Source organism: Phoxinus phoxinus (assembly GCF_949152265.1).
Source record: "Phoxinus phoxinus genome assembly, chromosome: 20".
Taxonomy (NCBI): Eukaryota; Metazoa; Chordata; class Actinopteri; order Cypriniformes; family Leuciscidae; genus Phoxinus; species Phoxinus phoxinus.
The window spans coordinates 16,224,056-16,243,098 of NC_136895.1; the positions used below are offsets into that span (position 1 = coordinate 16,224,056).

A 19,043-nucleotide genomic window follows, 5' to 3' on the forward strand; every position below is an offset into this window, starting at 1 on the left:
AGCAGGCTAGTTTTTTTTTTTTTTTTTTTTTTTTTGATGGGTTTTGAGTTGACCACTTTAGCCTTTTAGGATGGGGGACCAGCTGAACACCAGCTTGGACCAGGCTGGGTTTGTTGTTTTTCTTTTTCTCCCTGCAGGGTTGTTAAACGAGCCTTTGGAGACCCCTCTTTGGCGACAAGGTGCAGTGCAGCTTCCAGGAAGCGACAACACGGCGACACCAGCGACTGTCGGTGAGCCGAATTAGATCGCGTTGTTTATCGAACAAGAAATACAACACGTTAATGAGTCGGTTAACCCACCTCCATGACTTCTCCAGAAGATGAGAGTGTTCCCTGGAGGCTAGTAGGGCCTGTGTCCGAGCTGTCCAACAAACAATGCAGATTGATCTATTCATCTGATGGACGCGACGCGGATGTTTGTCTGTTTTATGTGAGCGGTGAATTCTTGGCGATGGACGCTCGCTGCGCTCATTCGGGTATGACAATGAATTATTCCACATTGTATTAGCTTATATCGGGTTTTAAAGCGCTAGAAATGGACGTAAAGCTACTTTAGCTAGCCAGCTAGCTAGCAGCAACGAAAGAAATGGTAAATATTAATTGTTTTGTCCGTTGTGCGATGTGTTCATTCTCTACGCGCCATCTCATTAAATCACCATGGCAACCGTAATGTTACTTGCCTAAATGTCAGTTACTTCACTGCGGTGCGTATGCTGTAAAATCATTAATATTATGTGATGTCCAGCAAACGTAATAAGTTATTAGGGTCTTTCTCACCTTTTTTTATTGATGAGGATGATGAGTATTGTGCCAGCTAATGAAGTTTCCACTAAATGTTCGTTCTATGAAACATGTCTTTTCTGTTTTGATATGTATGTGACAGATATTATATCTAAGTTACACGTTATGCTATCTGAATTGTGAAATGAAGTATAATGACTTTCAGGAGGTCCCCTGTGTGATGGAGATATCGAGGAGGCCGATGGGGTTCTTAAGGTTTTCTGTCCTTGGCATGACTATGACTTCAATCTCAAAACGGGGACATCGAGCACAGGTTTACAGGTAAAGCATTTTTTGGTTCAACATTTTAACTCATATTTAAAGGAATGTTCCAGGTTCAGTACAAGTTAAGCTCAACAATAACATTTGTATTCCCAGACAGCAACATTGTGTCTGCCTATATCCGGCCCACATCTGGCACATATGGATTCCTCATGTATAGGCTACCAGTTGTGGGCCAACCCCATGTTGCTGTCTGGGTTGTTGATTACCACAGAAAACTATTACAACTTGTACCTTAGCAAAAATCTATGGAAGCTTGTTTCTGCCACAGAATAAAAAAATTACAACTTTTTCAAATTCGAGTTATCTCACTATTCTGATTTTCTTTTCTTTTCTTCCAATAACAAGTTTAGCCTATATCTCGCAGTCATATCTCAAAAAGTATCAATTACCTTTTTTATTTGTTATTCCGTGGTGAAAACAAGCTTCCTTTAAAATCACTATTACAGTAGGACACTTACAATGGAAGTAAATGGGGCCAGGCAACAAAGGTTTATCGCAAGATGGCTAAAATATTATACAGGTTATCATGAGTGTGTGAAATCCCTTAGTAATCTTGTCCAATCTTTCAGTTTTGTTGTCATGACACCTCCTCTACAGGATACGAAGGGAACTGACATAACTCTCTTGCTTACATGGCGTTGAACGGGTAAATTGTCTGACTGTTCTCTATAATCAGAAGAACATAACACTTGTGTTCTAGTTATCGACACACATTCAGTTCCAATGGCAAAAAAGAGAAATGGTCTTCAAAATAGTTATTATTTTAGCCAACATACCTCTGTTCAACACCTACAGATATAACATTGCTTTTGAACAGTAATCCCACTGTACGAAACTTTTTTCTTTTTTTTTTAAGTAAGAATTAATGTAAGTGCTTAAAAAAATATGAGCTTCACATTTCGGCCTTCAAACTCTCCATATGCTGGCGCTGCTGTTTACATACCTTTTTTAAACTAAGAAAAAATTTTTCTGTGGTAACTCATTATACAACAAATGCTGTTGAAAATGCCTAATTTGTATTGACTCTGGAACATTCCTTATATCAGACGTGATTATGTTTGGATAAGCAGCAGGTATGAGAAGATCTAACTATGTTACTTTATATGAATCTCTAATATAAGCATTTCTTGAATCAGTGAGATGCTTGTATGTTCCTCCTAGAGAGCATTGCATAGGCTACACTAGAATTTATTACTCAGCAGTCAGCCAGTTGAACCAGTTAAGTTAGCCAATAGCCAGTGATTCAGCGTCCCCGAAAAACACTTGTATTTTCAAATTAAAACCACATTTGTTGTGCCATCACTTTAACTCAGTATGGCACCAAACATTATCTCACGCGGTAATGGATTGTACATCAACAGAAACATACAGAAGTCATCGCTGCCAAACAGACGTTTGGAAAGTTCCTAAGAATTCAACTACCATCATTTCGGCACGTTTCAATTTAGCCAAGCATCTGCTTTTTTAATAAACTGACGAAATGTGTTCCCTCATGCTGTGAATAAATAATTGGGCAGTTGGACGTGACAGCAAACTCCATCCAATCAATATAAGGCAAAGTCTCTGTAAACCAATCCATAATTACGACAGTCATCCTGGGGGGCTCGACACCTTGAAATGTTCAGTAATTAGACTATTCCCAAAACCGGTTCACATCCACCGTGCTCGTATATCAAAGTGCCTTCCTAGCTTTAGGCTTTTACAGCTGTGCAAGCAGAAGTAGAGAGTCCGATGCGTTGCAGACGGGCTTAGTTTTATTTCTCCTTCAAAATGTATAGTTTTTTTTTTTCCTTTTCTTTTTTTAGCAACACGTTTATGAAGTGAAATTGGAGGACGGCAACGTATACGTCAAGCACGCAAGCGAGCTCTCGTTACAGCCTTTCGGACAGGTCAAAGAGCACTGAAGTTCTTGGTTACTCTTCTCTTGAACTGAATCATCTGTTTGGATCTTGTTACTGTCGGTAATATTTGGAAATGATGCAGTAGTTTAGGTGCATAAACTTTCCTGTTCTCCATTGGAGCAGTTGTTAACGTTTGTGACAGTTTGTATACACTACGAATTAAAGATAAATTCTTTAATGTTTAATTTAATGCAAATTGCTTCAAATGACACTAAAATGAACACTGTTTTCTGACATTTAGATTATATATTTTATGATTTATTTGAATTGTTATAAATATCTTAAAATGTAAATTGTCAATATTTATATGTAAGATTTAATGAACTCAGGGAAAATAAGTCACAGATAGCGGCTTAATTATTCTTAGTTTTAGCTTATAGCTTCATAATCGTTAGTACGCCAGAGATGTTAATGTGTTTCTCTCTAGGGCTGTAATTAATGTTTACAGTTGTAACTTGCCATAATTATACCCTCCTAGATCCAATCCTCTTGAGTGTCAGGTAGAACTGACTTTCACCGGAGGGAAAAAATTAAGTGACTTCTGGGACTTCCTCTAATTACTTGGTCGACTTGTTTTTTTAATCGTATGATTCCATTATAATGTGTACTTGTCTTTGTTTAAAAAAAATACACATTTATTCTTATTTTGAACATTCTTCCCATTTAAAGCAGTATCCTACCCCTATAAAATATAATTTAATGCAGAAAATATATATATAAATATTTATATTTTTTTTTTTACAATTTAAAATATTGATGTGATATTTTGCCTGCTTGTGATTTCTGGGTTGTTGTTTTGTTTTGTTTACACATTTTGTATTTAATTTTGATGGAATAAAAACAATGTCAATAGAACATGTTTACAAGAGATCTTTATTTACATTCTGGTAAAACTGACAGACATTTTAATCCACAATTTACACATAAAACTGGCTTTTTGAGATAGCAAGGCAGGAAATTTCATGCAGTCTAAGCTACAATATGATTTGCATGGATTTGCAGCATTTGTTTTACGTAAGATGTTTGTGAAGCAAGCATGAAGAGAGATTTCCGAGAGCGCCGAGGCAACTATTCAACTCTCACTTTGTAGTGTAGACAATGCGGTAGAGTTATCAACGCACATTTTGCCAGAGGATATTCCTGGAAATTTTGTAGTCTCCCTGAGACCAGTCAGACAGTTGAAGCGAGGACAAACACTCTTTTGAAAGCTAACTGGAGGCCAACTTATTTTTTTTAGCACCGTATTCATCCAACATCCACCTCGCCTCTGAAATAAAAATGTACAGTATAGATATGCTGATAGAACAAAGGCTACATTTACTGGATATATTACAAAATTACAGAAGTTTATTCAAGTTACAAATGTATGACTCCACATCACTTACAGGTGAGACTGTCTGGGATAGAACAAACAAACATGATTTTAGTTGTTTTAAGTGTGTACTTGGTGTATGGCAATGTGTTTTACAGTTTAAATGGGACAAATTATATTTGATCTAGTTGGCCACAACAATATGCTGTTAATGACACAATTTAACATACTTTTTACATATTGCAGTCTGTTTTAATATCCAATTACATTTGGTCTTTTAGAAGAGTTCAATTTTAGAACAATTCTGCCACAATTTTTATAGTATACATTTCTTCATCCTTTTATTCAGATGAATCAATATGTCTTTCTTTTTTTACGTATAATGTTGTTTAATTTGATTTTATTACACTAAATTGTTTATATTCTACCTGCACTGGGCAAGCTGTACATCTTCGGAGACACCGACAATAAACTTTTCCTCCATTATCTGTTAAAACATGTGCCGTAATCCCTCAACCCAATTAACTTCCTTCTCTGAACCAACGCAGGATAGTGAGGAATTTTAACGCATAAAGGAAATCAAAGCAGAATTACCATGCTAGGAATGCTGTTACCATGAAATCCTATTCGCAATGCTTAACTACAAAACATACCTCAGAAAATACAGTTCTCCTGCTCATGCAGGTCTGCATGATTTTTTTATGGTCCATTAAATGTAGAAGTCACACATTTTTTTTTTCTTTTATTTGTAACTGTCCATAGTTACTTCAGGGTTGTTTTTAAATACTGCAACTGCACTTATGTTGCATTGTCGGCTGGCTAAATGATAGGAGGCTGCATTGGATTAGCAAGCTCAGATTCATTATATCTAGGTCAAAGAACAGGTACTATGTAATTTGAAATTCAGATATACACTTACTGAGGGAATAGCCCAACATTTTAAACAGACCTATGACTGATTGGCTCATTACATAGGACGTTTTTTGTTAGGACTCTCAAGTCATTATTGGAACACAATATTGCACTTTAGGAGACAGACAGAAACAAGAAACAAAATACAATCAGTTTACCCTAAGATCTAGACATCATACACTGAGATGTACTGTATTAGTTGGATTTCATATATATATATAAAAACATTTAATTAGGCCAGCCATGCGATTAAAAGGACGAAGAGGGCATTTCAAAATAGGCGGTGTTGCAAGTTAGGGCCATTATATCATTCTTTATATGTCACCACATGTTTGTTTAATCTACCTTATTCTGTTAAGGGATGCAATTTTTGGCTGGAGTAAGTCGTGCTTTGGTCAGACCGATAGTTGGCAAAATCACAACAAAAAGGAGGCGAGACCGAAAAAGCATCTTTACTGCCTCAGGTCTAGTTCATTGCATCAAAATGTCGATGATGAAAGGATTAGCAGCTGTCACACTTGACCTTAACCCATACAGACTTGTCTCACCTATTTAGCCTGTAATCAATGGAAGACACTGATCAATCAGAGAAAATGAGTCAATAATCTAAAAGTAGGACACTCCACATAAGCACGTTTTGACATTTAAAATAAATAAATGACATCATCCTGTATTAGTATTTGGCCTAATCAAAAAATTAATGTCTTAAACAATGAAGTAAACTTGAGAGGACAGTTTTCCATACACAAACAGAAAGAGTTTAAATGTGTTCGGATACATCAGGTAAGGATTTTGCTCCGTTTGGACAGAGCATCCAATATCACTCAGCTGGCCAAGTTTAGGATTTCCATTGCAGGTTTTTTTTTGTCTAATTTCTTCATTCTTTTCAACCAGAAAAGCCTGCATGTGGACAGAAAGCATACACTTAATTTTCATCAACATCTTGACATTTTTTTTTTTTTAAGTGCACTCGGAGAACTCACCTAAAGAAAGGTCTACTGTCTTGGTTGTGTCCTTGTAGCAGTTCTCCTTCTGTTAGTGTTCGTGGCTCTGCGGTTCTGGCTCCTGCCCTGTTGGCCAAAGGGGTAGGCCACCATTTGGGTTGACCCTCTTCTGACTTGCAGTCCCTGGGACTCCCTCATCTCCCGCGCCATCTGTGTTAGTGTTAGGCCAGGATTTGTTTGCAAGCGCTGGAATAAGCTCTCACGATTCACAGTTCTTTTAGGGCAGCTGAACGTTAGTGCCACTCCAGAATCTGACTTCATCTCCCTGGAAAAACCATCTGAAGTTCCATCAAAGCAACGGCCAATGGCGATCTCTTTGGCAACGCGTGGGTTCTGGTCTGTGACGGTGTATATTCCGTAATTGTGTCCAAGAGGATCAACAGGAGCTAACATATTGAATGCATGAGATTCATTGTTCTGAAGAACAGGAGGATGCTTTATTAGATACTCTTGCAGGAGACCGTTGGTGCCTATCCGACGGCAGTTGCCTTGTGGAATCACAGAAATGAGTGACCTGTCTACAATACCTTGATCAAAGAGCATCCCGCTGCACTTGAACTCAAGACAAGCTGCAGACGTGTTGGGATGGTTTAAGTCACGGGTACTACGAATGTCTCTGATGCCATACAACTGACCCCTTGTTTGAGGATGAGTGCCACCAAGGTTTTTTGACCTTACCATGATTTCTGTTGCTCCATGAATCTTAACTTTGATAAAGCAAGCCCTGAACTCTTGTGGATTTGGCCACCAGGAAAGGTAGTCTCCAGTCCAAGATGTGAGGTCACTCTCCTGAAAGGGTACCACGTTGTACTCGTACTTATCTTTTTCGACACGGAAGAAACGAAAGTGGTTGGCATCAACAGGTGCATTCTCACATGAAATTAAACTCTGGTAAGGATAGATTGGACCGTTCGTTTCATCAAAATTGTTAAGGTTTGGTTTGGCCAGGTTGATTCGGAAAGCTGTTTTCTTAAGTGCTTGATCCTCATGATCTGAGCGCTGGTAATCTAACTTCCCTAAGTAAGGCTGAGACACTCCAATAATGTTTGGGTTCATTTTTGGCGTTGAGGGGGCTGCTTCCAATTCCTCACCACCCATTATTGCCGTGACATAAGCCGTGTACGCGTCAGTCCTCTGAGCATCGCAGAAAGCTGGAAGACAAGCACCGTTTGGTCCTGTTATCACACTATCAAAGCGACCCCATGCCCTTGGATTTGACGAGTAACCAGGCTTGGGCTCCAGGTTTATCAAGTTTATTACTACTCCTTCTATTTGCTCGTTGGGCAGGAACTTGTCGCTCATGTACGCCCTCACCTTGACATAGCAGCGGCGATTTTCAGGTACATCGAGATTGAACAATCTACGCTCCCGGATTTCCATATTTCCTATTAGGAAAGTGCGCTCCTCTCGTTTATTCCTCCCACTGCCAGCAATGGTGCTTTGTGTGGGTTGAAATTGACTTTCCTCCTCCCAAATGCCTGTGTCGGGATTGAGGGACCAGAGTTTCATAGTAGGAATGTGCTCCTGCATTTTAACATGCTCTGTATCGAGGAGAACTTGGACTGCGCCGGCTCCTAGAACCTCCTGGTTTGCCCCATCTCGGAAATCTACTGAAAACATTCCGTATGTCCTGAGAGGGAGCATGTCTCCTTCATCGTCTACAAAGTTGAGATCACCAGGGGCAGCAGCAGCCATGGTAATGTTGCGCGGGTCAAGGAACGTGACGCTGGCCTTAACGGTCCCTTCATACACTTCCCCTGTGTTTTTATGGAAAGAGTTTGGAGGTATGACCAGTTGACCGATAGGGTCCTCGCCTTCAATTTCACCTAGGTAAATGGTATTGCTTTCTGCAGCATTGATATCAACAGGTTCCTGCTTCCTCATTACTTTTACATCATGATAGACTGCACCTCCTCTTTTGTCAAAAATAAAAACCTTGATTGTGTCAATGAACTTCTGAGAAGGGTCGACAAAGTTTACCACAAAACGCTGTGTGTCTGGAGACACCTGGATTGTGAACCCACCCTGATATCCTGTGGTACCTATCCGTTCCTTCCCTATGTAAATGTATCCAAAGCGAAGGGGTTCATCATTGTCTGTCGCCACCACCCTGCCACGTACAAGGACTCTGGGCTCCACACAGGTCTGGCAGCCACATTCACTCACAACCTTGATAGGCAGGGTGTAACGGCCACAGTTGATCTCTCTAGTGTCCAACTGTTTGACCCCACAGCAGAAGCCGGATCCATCCCTGCAGCGCATATCAAAGTCCAGAGACCCAGGGCATTTGTTGTGTGGACAGCGACCGGCATTGTAAAACTTGGAGTCTGTTCCTGGCTGCTTGCAGTCAAATGGCAATTTGATCAAGTGAGAATCAGGTGTCGAGTTGCATGCTGGTGATCCTTTAGCTGTAAAAAAACAAAATGCGAGATCAGTGTGCTACATTTTCAATGCATAGACTACAGAATATTTATGGGCACTGTAAAGATTTAGTTTTCTTAAATATCTAAATATATTTGAAAACAGATCAATTCACTTGATGAGAATTTGTTTTTATGTTTATTAAAAAAATTACGTTTATTTTTTCTTATCCCACTGGCTTTTTCCTTTTTTAAGCATAAAACACACACAACTTTGTAAGATTCTTAAAACAGAGAGAAAGAAAATTCTACTAAGTATATCTTCCTTGTTATACATTTTTTATAAGGATTTTTTTATAGGATTTTGTAAAAAAAAAAAAAAAAAAAAAGTTTTACAAAAATATTTGAGTGTTTATCTTGTTAGTTGAACTTACTAGCCAAATATTTTACATACCACTTTGCTTTAAAGCAAAATATTAATAAGTTAAAAAAAACTGCCTGCATTAATATGGTAATGAATGGTACATTGTGAGCAAATAAAACTGGGTCACTGAACTTAGAAGCCTGAAAAGGGAGTCTGAAGACTTGCCAAAGTATTGTTTCTGATTATATTAAATCTCATTCTGTTACCATATTAATGACTGCAGACATTAGTCACATTACCACTCCACTGTAAATGCTGTTCATTTATTCATTAGGGAGCTGTTTTTTCCTTTAAAATGACACTTATTCGAGACAGCAACCATGTAATCTTATTTGAGGTTGATGAAATTTAATTTACAGAAAACTTTTCTCCTGTAGTTGTTGTTTAAATGCAAGAGTGAATACAAAACACATGAATCATTCTCCGTTAAGAATCCTGCTGTGACAGGTGTTAGTGTTTCATTCAGCTAAGCACATTTCATATGCCATAATGATTAAGAAGCAAAGAGATCCCTCAGACAAAGTCTAGGGCTGATTGCTTTAGCACACGTTTTCAGCAGACTATTTCTGACAATCTATATCTTGGATAATAAGCATCATGGGAATTTTCAAAATGTGTAGTTATGTGCGCAAAAGTAGAAATACATACTTGTCTGAGGATAAAAAAAACAGGATTTATTGAAGAGCTTGGATTTCACTTTAATATGGAGAGTTTGTGGGATTTAAGGATTTTAGTCTGCTCACAAGGACTTCTTGCCAGTCGTTCCTTGTTTAGAAAGTGGTAATTTGTACCAACTTAAACATAATAAAACATTGTACCGCACATGTCACTAGACATTATAGACTTTAATATTTCATCGGAGACCTCAATATTTAATGGGATTATTTTTCTTCTTTAGGGACATTTTAACATATCCCTCTTGCCCTCTAAAATGGTTTTGCACTTACCGAAAACAGTGAGGATGGCTGAAGTAGACTTGATGCTGCCTGTCAGACTAGTTGCTTTGCAGTGATATTGTCCTGAGTGCTCTTTCTTCAGGTCCCGCAATGTCAAATCTTCATCGTACTTGTATTTTGTGCGATTCAATAAAGTTCCATTGTGATACCTTTGAATCAAAAAAAAAAAAAAAAAAAATTGTAACTAAGACATCAACGGCATATGTCAGACAATCTAATTATATACATCGTTGTTTTTACCAGTAATATTTGTCAGGTTTTGGTGTTCCTGTTGCTCTACAGCAAAGGGTTGCACGTTGTCCCTCATAACGTACTTTGTCTTCAGGATGTTTCTCAATATATGGCTTTTCTGTAAGACATAAAACAGAGAAACCAATAATGCAACAACTCATGGTAAGATTTGTTCAAATTAAAGGGTTAGTTCACCCAACAATGCAAATGATCCCATAATGTACTCACCCTCAAGCCATCCTAGGTGTATATGTATTTCCTCTTTCAGCCAAATACATTCTGAGTTATATAAAAAAATATCCTGGCTCTTCCAAGATTTATAATGGGAGTGAATAGTAACTTTGAAGATTTTGAAGCCGTCTGTGCGTTCACAAGAGAGTCAAGTTCTATCATATGACGCAGGAGTAGCGTAAGCGTAGGTGTAGGAGTAGACACCTGCACCTCTCGTGGTTCAAACTAATAGAGCTGGTCAACAAACTCAAGCTCCTCCAACATTTCTCTTTTAAAATTCTCGCTTTAGACTTCTAACTCGTGGCTGTTGTTTTGTTTTGCTCTATCCTCTGTGCTTCCACATCCATCTAAACGCCATGCTTCTTCACTTCAGAAGGCATTTATTAACCCCCTGGAGTCGTATGGATTACCTATATGATGGATGGATGCGCTTTTTTTGGGCTTCAAAATCTATTCACTATTCACTCCCATTATAAAGCTGAAAAGAGCCAGGATATTTTTTTTATATAACTCAGATTGTGTTTGGCTGAAAGAAGAAACTCGTATACACCTAGGATGGCTTGAGAGTGAGTAAATTATGGGATCATTTTCATTTTTGGGTGAACTAACCCTTTAAGTTATCAATGTGGGATAATTCATATCCAACTTCAGTGTATTAATATTATAACTTTTTCACGTTTTCTTCGTTTCTTTACCTGAGGATCGTAAGACGGCCCGTAACCAGAGTTCATCCGTGCTGTTGATGGAAACAGGGAGAGTGATGGGTGCAAATTTATGCTTCATTATGACTACTTGGGTCTGAGGGTTGGTGCACAGTCCTTCAATCTTGAATTGGCCCTTGGCATCAGTGTGTGCACGGATGACCTTGGCTTGGCTGGCCAGAGCCACTGTGGCGTTAGCCACTGGGACACCTGTAACGCTGAAGACCTCCCCTTGTAGTGTCTGTCCATCACAGATACAGTAGCTGCAGTCCTTATTGGGACGTCCCCCAGGACAAACACGTTTGCATGCCACTGTAAAATAAATAAATAGGTGTTTTGATTTCAAGGTAGCAAAAAATATTATGGCTTTTCAAAGATTGTGTGTTTTGTAATACACAATACCTGGGCATGGATTTCCACACTTTTGGACCTCTACTGGTCGTCCTGTACACTGAATTTTAGTTGAAGATCTGTGACATGTCCTACGTCTTGTCCTGCGTCCCTTCCCACAGGTCACTGAGCAAGCACTCCATGAACCCCATTGGCTCCACAAGGCTGTTTAGTTGAGATTTGAGGGAAAATAGAGTTAATTAACATAACTACATGGCAACGTCTTGGCAAACACCCACAACGCCCTAGCATCACGGTGGCAAGTTTTGCACATGAAAATGCCACTCGCATTATTTTACTATTTAAAAATATGTCTGTGGCCTTTTATGTGTGTGTGCATGTGTATACAGAAATGTTAGACAGCATTTTGACATCTTTGCCAGTGTGGTTACATTGATTTTATGATCAAAGGCAACAAAGCTTAGTCTGTACATACAGAAACATGTTTAGGTTTAACCAGCTAATTGGGCACCGCATGTGTCATGTAAATGTCAGCAGGATGTGATCGCTCTCGAGGATCATGAGTGAAAAATAAGCCTCATTTCTGAGTTGATTGTCATTTGGACGTATCTATGAAGAGCATACAATGGCTTTGTCCTGCCGAAGTTTAAACCAACCTAAAAAATGGTTTGCTGGGTTTTTTTTGGGGTACTTTGAAACAACTGGTTGACTAGCTAAGCCATCATAGTGCCATCTTAGCCAAGTTGGGAGATCAACTAAAACCGATCAAAACTAACTAATAACTATCTTCCATTGATTTAAGTGTTTTTTAGCAGACGCTACTGAAACCTAGCAATTAAGACTAGAAATGCATATTATATCAGTAAGTGTTATAAAAATGTAAAGGTTGTCTCCAAATTCATATTCGTTCTTTGTTTACCTTGACATGGTGGGGTTGAACACTCTCTCCGTTCGATGTGAGGTCCCACGCAGACGGGTGAAAGCAGCAAGGGAAGAGGTTGTGTGCTCATGCATTTCCTCTGACGAACTTGGATGCCAACATCATTACAGGCGGTGGCAGAGCAAGGCGTCCATTCGCTCCAGTCGGTCCAGTATGAGTGAACTTAAGAAACAACAACAAAAAACTCATGTGTTAAAATGATGCACATGCCTCCACACGGAATACACTTCTCTACTTTGATGGATTGTCTTTTGACTAATTGTACCTGGTGGACACTGGAATCGCACATGGTAGTTGGAGCAGCTGCGACCAAATGGCTGCTCCTTATTGATGCACCAGAAGCCTTTCTCCAGACTGGAATGGACCACCTCCCCTGTATCTGCAGCTGCAACCCAGTCCGTGGTACGGGCCTCCATGGCTACAGGTCGTGAGCAAACCCTTTCCCGATAGTAGAAGCGAATGGCTTCTAACCTCTCATAGTCGCCGTTTCCTCCCGGATGGTCGATATTGAACCAGGATGTCCACTCGGTCACGCCTGGGTTACACAAAACAAAGATCAGAGTAAGATGTTTTACAAGAACAGTATGCTCTTATCAGTGACCCAAAGATGTGAAGAAAGAGTGTTTCCAGATTACGTCAAATTTCTGCCCCATTGTGCTCGGTTTACTCCAAGAGATTAGTCCAGCTTTTTTGCATCATATTAAAATACAATCCGTGTCTCACAAACGTGCTTGTTGCTATATGTCTACAGTAACTATCCCATGGGAGGTATGAATCAGATGACGTTATTTGAGGCAGAGAGAGCTGCCTGAATTGTCTAAGAGACTACTTATTCTTTTTCTCCAATTAGGAACATGTGTAAACTCATTTACACCTAAATGAGTCAATGTCTTATTGTTTCAGGATTGCAGTGGCTATATGCCTTCATCATTAAGGCTCACATTTAATGAAGACGGATGACTCCAAAAATCATTACATCACAATTTTTAGCATCACAAAGATCCACAATGCGGTTTGGATCAAATAGGACGCCACAAATTAGTTGATTGCATAAAGAGAGCATGTTAATATATCCATAACTACCTGTGGTCTGTGGTTCCACAAGGCTGTTGTAAGCCAGCTTTCTGTTCCTGTCCGTTTGGTTTAACCTCCGAAGATGTGAGCTGTCCCAGATGGGTCCTGTGGGAATGCAAACTTTATTACAGCGCACTCAACAAAGGTGCTACCAAAGGAACATTGGCTGCAACTAAATCTACAAGAAACACTGACCTCCTTAGGGACTAACAAAATTTGGTCTTAAAAAGTTGGACACAAAATTAGTTTGATCTATTACAGCGCAATATCATTTGCAATGTAATGGATCAGAAAAACTCATTCCTTGCACGTTCCTTAGGTTGCAGACACGTCTGCGAATGTGATCGGAAAATCCTGCTTGGATTCATGGTAAATGGAATGTGTGCTAAAGACATTCAATATTTAAGTACTGACTTTTTTTGTGTGTGCTCTCGTCATCGGTGCCACCAGAGTCCAAGTGGCCTACTTTTATCGGCTCAGCATCCCTTAGCATCTACGGCCAACCAGTTTTGAGTTAGCACCTGATATCTGATCTCATGATTGGCCTGAGGAGGACACATTTAGTCCATTTCTGCACTGTATCTCTTTCCGCTCTGTCTGGTTACATCGGGAGATGCTACAAACATATGGTAGTGGAGCACGCACGATGGCCTGATCCCCTACATCCATTCTCAAACTAATCTGGAGACACTTACTAGCCAGGGCCCCAAAGGAGAAGATAGAGTAATGGGAACAAACACATGGCGTCTCATGCTTTCTAGATGACACATTACCAGAAGATACACTCCCACATCCCAGGCGGAGGACAGTGGGCCTCTGGTGCTTCATGCTGACTGCCCTGCCTGTCAAATGTAAATCCCTGAACCACTTTCCAGAACTTGCTTATAGTGTGCCGTGATAAGGAAATGATAGACCGAGGGATTCATTCACCAATGCCATTACTTTTTTCCCCAACTTTAGGCGACGTGTCCCACAGATATAGCCAAGCCTAACATGCTCAAGTAGAAACAGCACAGTGTCTTGACAGTGGATCGTTACTGGCATTACTCAACACACACTGAAGCGCTTATCTGCGGCAGACATGTCAGTCAGCGTAGAAGCTTTGCAGGACTTACTCCAAGCCACCATTACTGTGATTATATGCCTCTCAAATACTGTATTGATTTACCTTGCAGGTTCACCTGAAAGAGAGCTTGTCATTCCCAAAGTATAGATCACAGAATATGAGAATGTCATTATTTCAGTTATACACTTATCCTGAGTGGCCTGTTGGCATTGTTTTTAACCACTTTTCTAAATACCACAAAAAATTATGATTAAGAAAAGTATGCAGTCATTTCAGTTGTCTGCGCCATTTGATGTTATTCAGATAGCTAGCTAGGTTCTCTTCAAACTCTTCAATCGTGATAGTAAAGGGCCTTCACAGTTCACACCAAGGATGATAACTGCAGTGATAACCATAATCATAATTTTTAAAAGAGCACGAGCATTGAAAGCAGCAGTGTGCACTTTAATAAACAAAATGTTATCATCGCCTGTTGCTGTGGATGCTAATATAGTTATTGTTATAGATATCGTTCTTGGTGTGAGCAGGCCTCAACTGATCTGAAAGAGACAATCAAACATGGAACAAGACAAGTATTCAGTAAGAACAAGACATGTATTCAGTAATGCCTGAAAATTGGTTGGTGAATTGTGATCACAACAACAAATGACGTCAAGCTTGAATACATAGCATCTGCGTTGCATAGGCTATGGCTTAAACCCACATTTTTTCCAAAAACTTGAACAATAAATCTTTTTTTTAAAGGCCACCAATTTAATTAGCAATAACCGCATCACATAATATAGTCTGTTTTATTTTCCGAGACGGAAGAACTGCGTGTCCATGGCCTCAGTGGAACCTCGTAATATCCACACCCAGTAACAGGGCATTATTAGGATCAGGTGTGTAAAGATTATTTAACTTGCAGTGGAAACTAGCAACTATTTATATATCAGTGTCCTCCGAACATAGACTGACACCCTGCCCTCCCATAACAAACCACTCGTGCCAAGTTTATATTGGGAGATGGCTCTCACACAAGACGGTAATTTAAACTTCATTCAGCAATTTTGTGATTATTTTCTACTTCCAGGGGTTTCAACCCATAATATAAAGTGCAGTATCATTACTCTTTTAGGACTTCTCGCGTCACCTCATAAAGTCTGCACAGTGTCCAATAGCCATACTCAGACAATTAATCCATTTACGCAAATAACAGTCTGTGGCCTTTTAATAAGACATTCCCCCTTTTTAATGTGCGTTTGGAGTATTGCTACCCAAGCCAGAAGCTAATCAAAAAACATGCAAGGTTTGGATTTTAATAAAAGAGCTACGTCAAAGCTGTGGCAAAGTGGTTAGCGAGCATGCTGTAGACATGCTGCTTATGCGGGAATCATTTTTGGTCCCCTCTACTGACTGTAAATAAAAGCCTCCCAGGATAGACTTAAAAACATTGCAACATGTAGCTGGCTCTAGCATTATTCTTTCTGAACTTTTTCCCCAGGTTTTTCCAAAATGGAAAGGTGAATCATTTTGGCATGTTATGTAATCCCTTTGACAAAGCGCTATAGTGCTAACCCGCATTCTCATATGTATTAGGGCGAGTGCGAAAACACTGTGATGTCTTTAATGCAGTATACAAGGTTGGTAACAAGTAGGGATTTGTTTGAAATCAGAGGCATTTCATTTAAGAAGGCAGTGTGCCCGGGCAGTGGTCTCAAATTGCATTCCACATCCCATCGTGTTTTAATGAATGCAAATGAGAGCTCCAAAGTGGTTTTGTCTGTGTTTATCCTGCGTCGGCAAACATGTGGAAGTAGTTTTGTGCATCTGGCACATGTCCTGGCTGAGGTGTGCTCGAATGGAAGATGGTGAGCTCTGTCTGATTGGGTTGAGAAGAAGATTAGAAGACACCAACTGTTCCACAGACTCTGAGGGGTGATGCATCTGTGCTCTATTATTCTAAACTGAACTGCCTCATTGTCACTGCATAATAATGATATCATAGCTAGATTGGTGTGTTTTTTAAAACGATCTGGATTAGTTTCCCTCGTCTGAACCATATATTTGAGCTGAAGTGTCAGCTTGAATACAGAAATTCGCTTTACACTGGACAAAAGTATTTTTCTAATTAAAAAGATTGTAATTAGCCTTTTTGTTTGTTTTCCAGTAGCCTAAATAAATACAAAATCGTTAAAAACATATAAAACTGGATTTAGTGGTCAAATCGATTAATCACGATTAACCGCATATAACATAAACGTTTTGTTAATATATATGTGTGTGTGCGTTACACTATATGTGTGTATACACTTTTATATATAGGCTATAACTTTTTTAAGCTAAAACAACAATATTTTGTATTGTTGTGTACAATAAACGTACGGTGTACGTTTATTATTAGCCTATGCATTATTGTATAAACAATTATTTCGCGAAATCTGCTAAATAGCGTATCCAGAATTAAGAATCACATTTGTTCGTTTAACCACGTCATTTTTTTAGCCACTTCACGGAAAAGAGCGAAATTGAGACTTGTAACCTCTCCCATATTACCTTTGATCCCTCTATCCACCCTTTTTTCCACATCAAAGCAACAGAAATCGATGTAACGGGCAGCTGAACTTCAGAGCAAAGTGAAACATCTGGAGAATGAATCGTTTGAATGGAGCAGATTACAAAGTGGCAATATTTACTTTGGCGCGTTGAAAATGGCTTCGCCGTGCCCTGGATGAAACTGGCACGGTCGCGCGGGCTTGCAGCTCATTACCGGATGACTGAGCGACATCTGGTTATTTAAAACCGAATTTTAGTCCTAAAGGTTTTTTAAAAAGCCTTGACTTAGACCTCAGAAATGTCAGGCGCTATTTTCCGTGCCTGCTGTCGACTCGTGTTGGGAAACAGGTAATAAATTCCGCAGAGAGGTTGAGGACCGGAGACCACTGTGGAGTGACAGTGAATGAGGGATAAACCGGTGCTGCTCCAAATTTCAGTCTGGGGCGGCAGTTTCCCAGTATTTCGCGACAATCGGTCATTCAAATAATGAATAGCCTACCTCTAGTCACACTTTTTCCAAAGTAAAGACGTTTGAATGACGCTGTAACAGAATCAAAAGTAGGCTAGTGCTGCTTTGTGATACATTTACTATTTTGTATAAGGTTTTTGGGTGAAATGTCATAAATGGCAAAATGATAAGGTGCTATTTACACTTCTGTTCTCATGTCAGAACACTTTAATAGAATTAGATGGTAGTTCCTTAAAATTCACATTACTGAATTATCATAATTAGTAGCCTAACAGTTTTCTTTTCAAAGTGTCAATTAATATGCAATGAGTCAAACAGAAGCAGATTTGTAAGCACATTTTCTAAAGATCACTCCAGCCATGTGAGTTAATACACCTCTCACAAACAAACAAGCTTTTGCAGTTTTTCTATGTCTTTCTAAGTGCTGACAGTTGTACCTAACAATGATTAATTAATAACATGTTCTATAGGACAGATATGAGATTATTTAAATTACATTACCTTGTGCCAGTGACACAACAAAGACGGTAGACAGCACCGACATCAAGACTGTGAAGTCCCACATAGTGCCACTGTCACTGATGGGCAGCTGTTGGTAACAAAAAATAAATTAAAGAAACACACACATGCACAAAAAGAAAAATAGGTATGGGTTTGTCAAGTTTTTTTTTTTTTTTTTGAGACTTGACCAATGAATTAGTTTCCCCCGTCTTTCAATATCAAGTCTGATAGTTTTGTGAAGTTCCCAGAGTTTTAAAAGACAGGATGGAGCGGAGAATGGTCCGGACCAGCCCCCTCACGCTCACCATTGGCCAGTGCGCTAACATCTGTGTCCTTATATCATTCCAACAGACAAAAAACAACAGACAGAGATGTAGGAGAAAGGTGAATGTTGCAACAGAAAAAATGATATGTTTGTGTTTTTAATCAAGATATGTAGCATTACCAGAGATCTGTGTGCCTGAGCAGAACAATAAATCACAGTGTGTGTTTTATTATGTTCTGACCCGGCGCATAACATCATTTCAGCCACAAAATGAAGATGTTAATGTGATGGCAGCAGATGGATTTAATTTTTTTTTTTTTTAAATCTGTTTATTTCATAATGGAATTTTCATATTTTACTGACATGCAACTGTTAAGCATTTCAGGAATGTTCCTCCAATGTTCCGTGACAGTGAAATGACTTGCAAAAATAGGTGCATACAAAGGGAGTTGCAAACAGCTGAATGGTTCAACATTTCTAACTGTCACAGACACTGATCACAATAACTGCATTTTTTGAAGGTGAAGTGTGTAATATTGTTCTGTTAATATCTCAGACAACTAAAAATAAGACAAGTGCATAAAAGATGGTGTGAATTTGGAATTACATTTTGAGGGAGTGTTCAGGAAACCGGTTTGAAACTAATTATTTTTGTGATTCGGTATAATTCCGCAAGTTGCACAGAAATGACATACCTCACCTTAATTGGTTTAATTTGCAGCAATACTACAATCGATAACGTCGAT

General features: G+C 39.2%; 2 protein-coding genes across 2 annotated transcripts; one reads left to right on the forward strand and one right to left on the reverse strand.

Annotated features, from left to right (window-relative positions):
* The first annotated feature begins 33 nt into the window (after nucleotides 1-33).
* LOC306988858 (assimilatory nitrite reductase [NAD(P)H] small subunit) lies at nucleotides 34-3,826 on the forward strand. The gene is made up of 4 exons (XM_079594030.1): nucleotides 34-230; nucleotides 317-475; nucleotides 946-1,061; nucleotides 2,870-3,826. The coding sequence occupies exons 1-4, from the start codon at nucleotides 71-73 to the stop codon at nucleotides 2,966-2,968; spliced, it is 534 nt and encodes a 177-aa protein (XP_079450156.1). The 5' UTR covers nucleotides 34-70; the 3' UTR covers nucleotides 2,969-3,826.
* cilp2 (cartilage intermediate layer protein 2) lies at nucleotides 3,821-18,204 on the reverse strand. Its single transcript, XM_079594028.1, has 10 exons — nucleotides 18,033-18,204; nucleotides 13,471-13,566; nucleotides 12,653-12,922; nucleotides 12,367-12,549; nucleotides 11,499-11,651; nucleotides 11,091-11,408; nucleotides 10,174-10,282; nucleotides 9,925-10,082; nucleotides 6,173-8,601; nucleotides 3,821-6,089 (listed from the first exon to the last, which is right to left on the reverse strand). The coding sequence occupies exons 1-9, from the start codon at nucleotides 18,094-18,096 to the stop codon at nucleotides 6,185-6,187; spliced, it is 3,768 nt and encodes a 1,255-aa protein (XP_079450154.1). The 5' UTR covers nucleotides 18,097-18,204; the 3' UTR covers nucleotides 3,821-6,089; nucleotides 6,173-6,184.
* Between the last annotated feature and the right edge of the window lie 839 nt (nucleotides 18,205-19,043).

Bases quoted from the DNA above. Each gene is read 5' to 3' on its own strand.
- cilp2 (XM_079594028.1), bottom strand. From the start codon at position 18,096: ATGTGGGACTTCACAGTCTTGATGTCGGTGCTGTCTACCGTCTTTGTT. The intron at 12,923-13,470 runs GTAGTTATGGAT...TGTGTAACCCAG, and splicing joins TGTGGAACCACAGACCACAG to GCGTGACCGAGTGGACATCC. The intron at 10,283-11,090 runs GTAAAGAAACGA...TATGTCTTACAG, and splicing joins GGCCGTCTTACGATCCTCAG to AAAAGCCATATATTGAGAAA.
- LOC306988858 (XM_079594030.1), top strand. From the start codon at position 71: ATGGGGGACCAGCTGAACACCAGCTTGGACCAGGCTGGGTTTGTTGTT. The intron at 476-945 runs GTATGACAATGA...AATGACTTTCAG, and splicing joins CGCTCGCTGCGCTCATTCGG to GAGGTCCCCTGTGTGATGGA. The intron at 1,062-2,869 runs GTAAAGCATTTT...TTCTTTTTTTAG, and splicing joins CATCGAGCACAGGTTTACAG to CAACACGTTTATGAAGTGAA.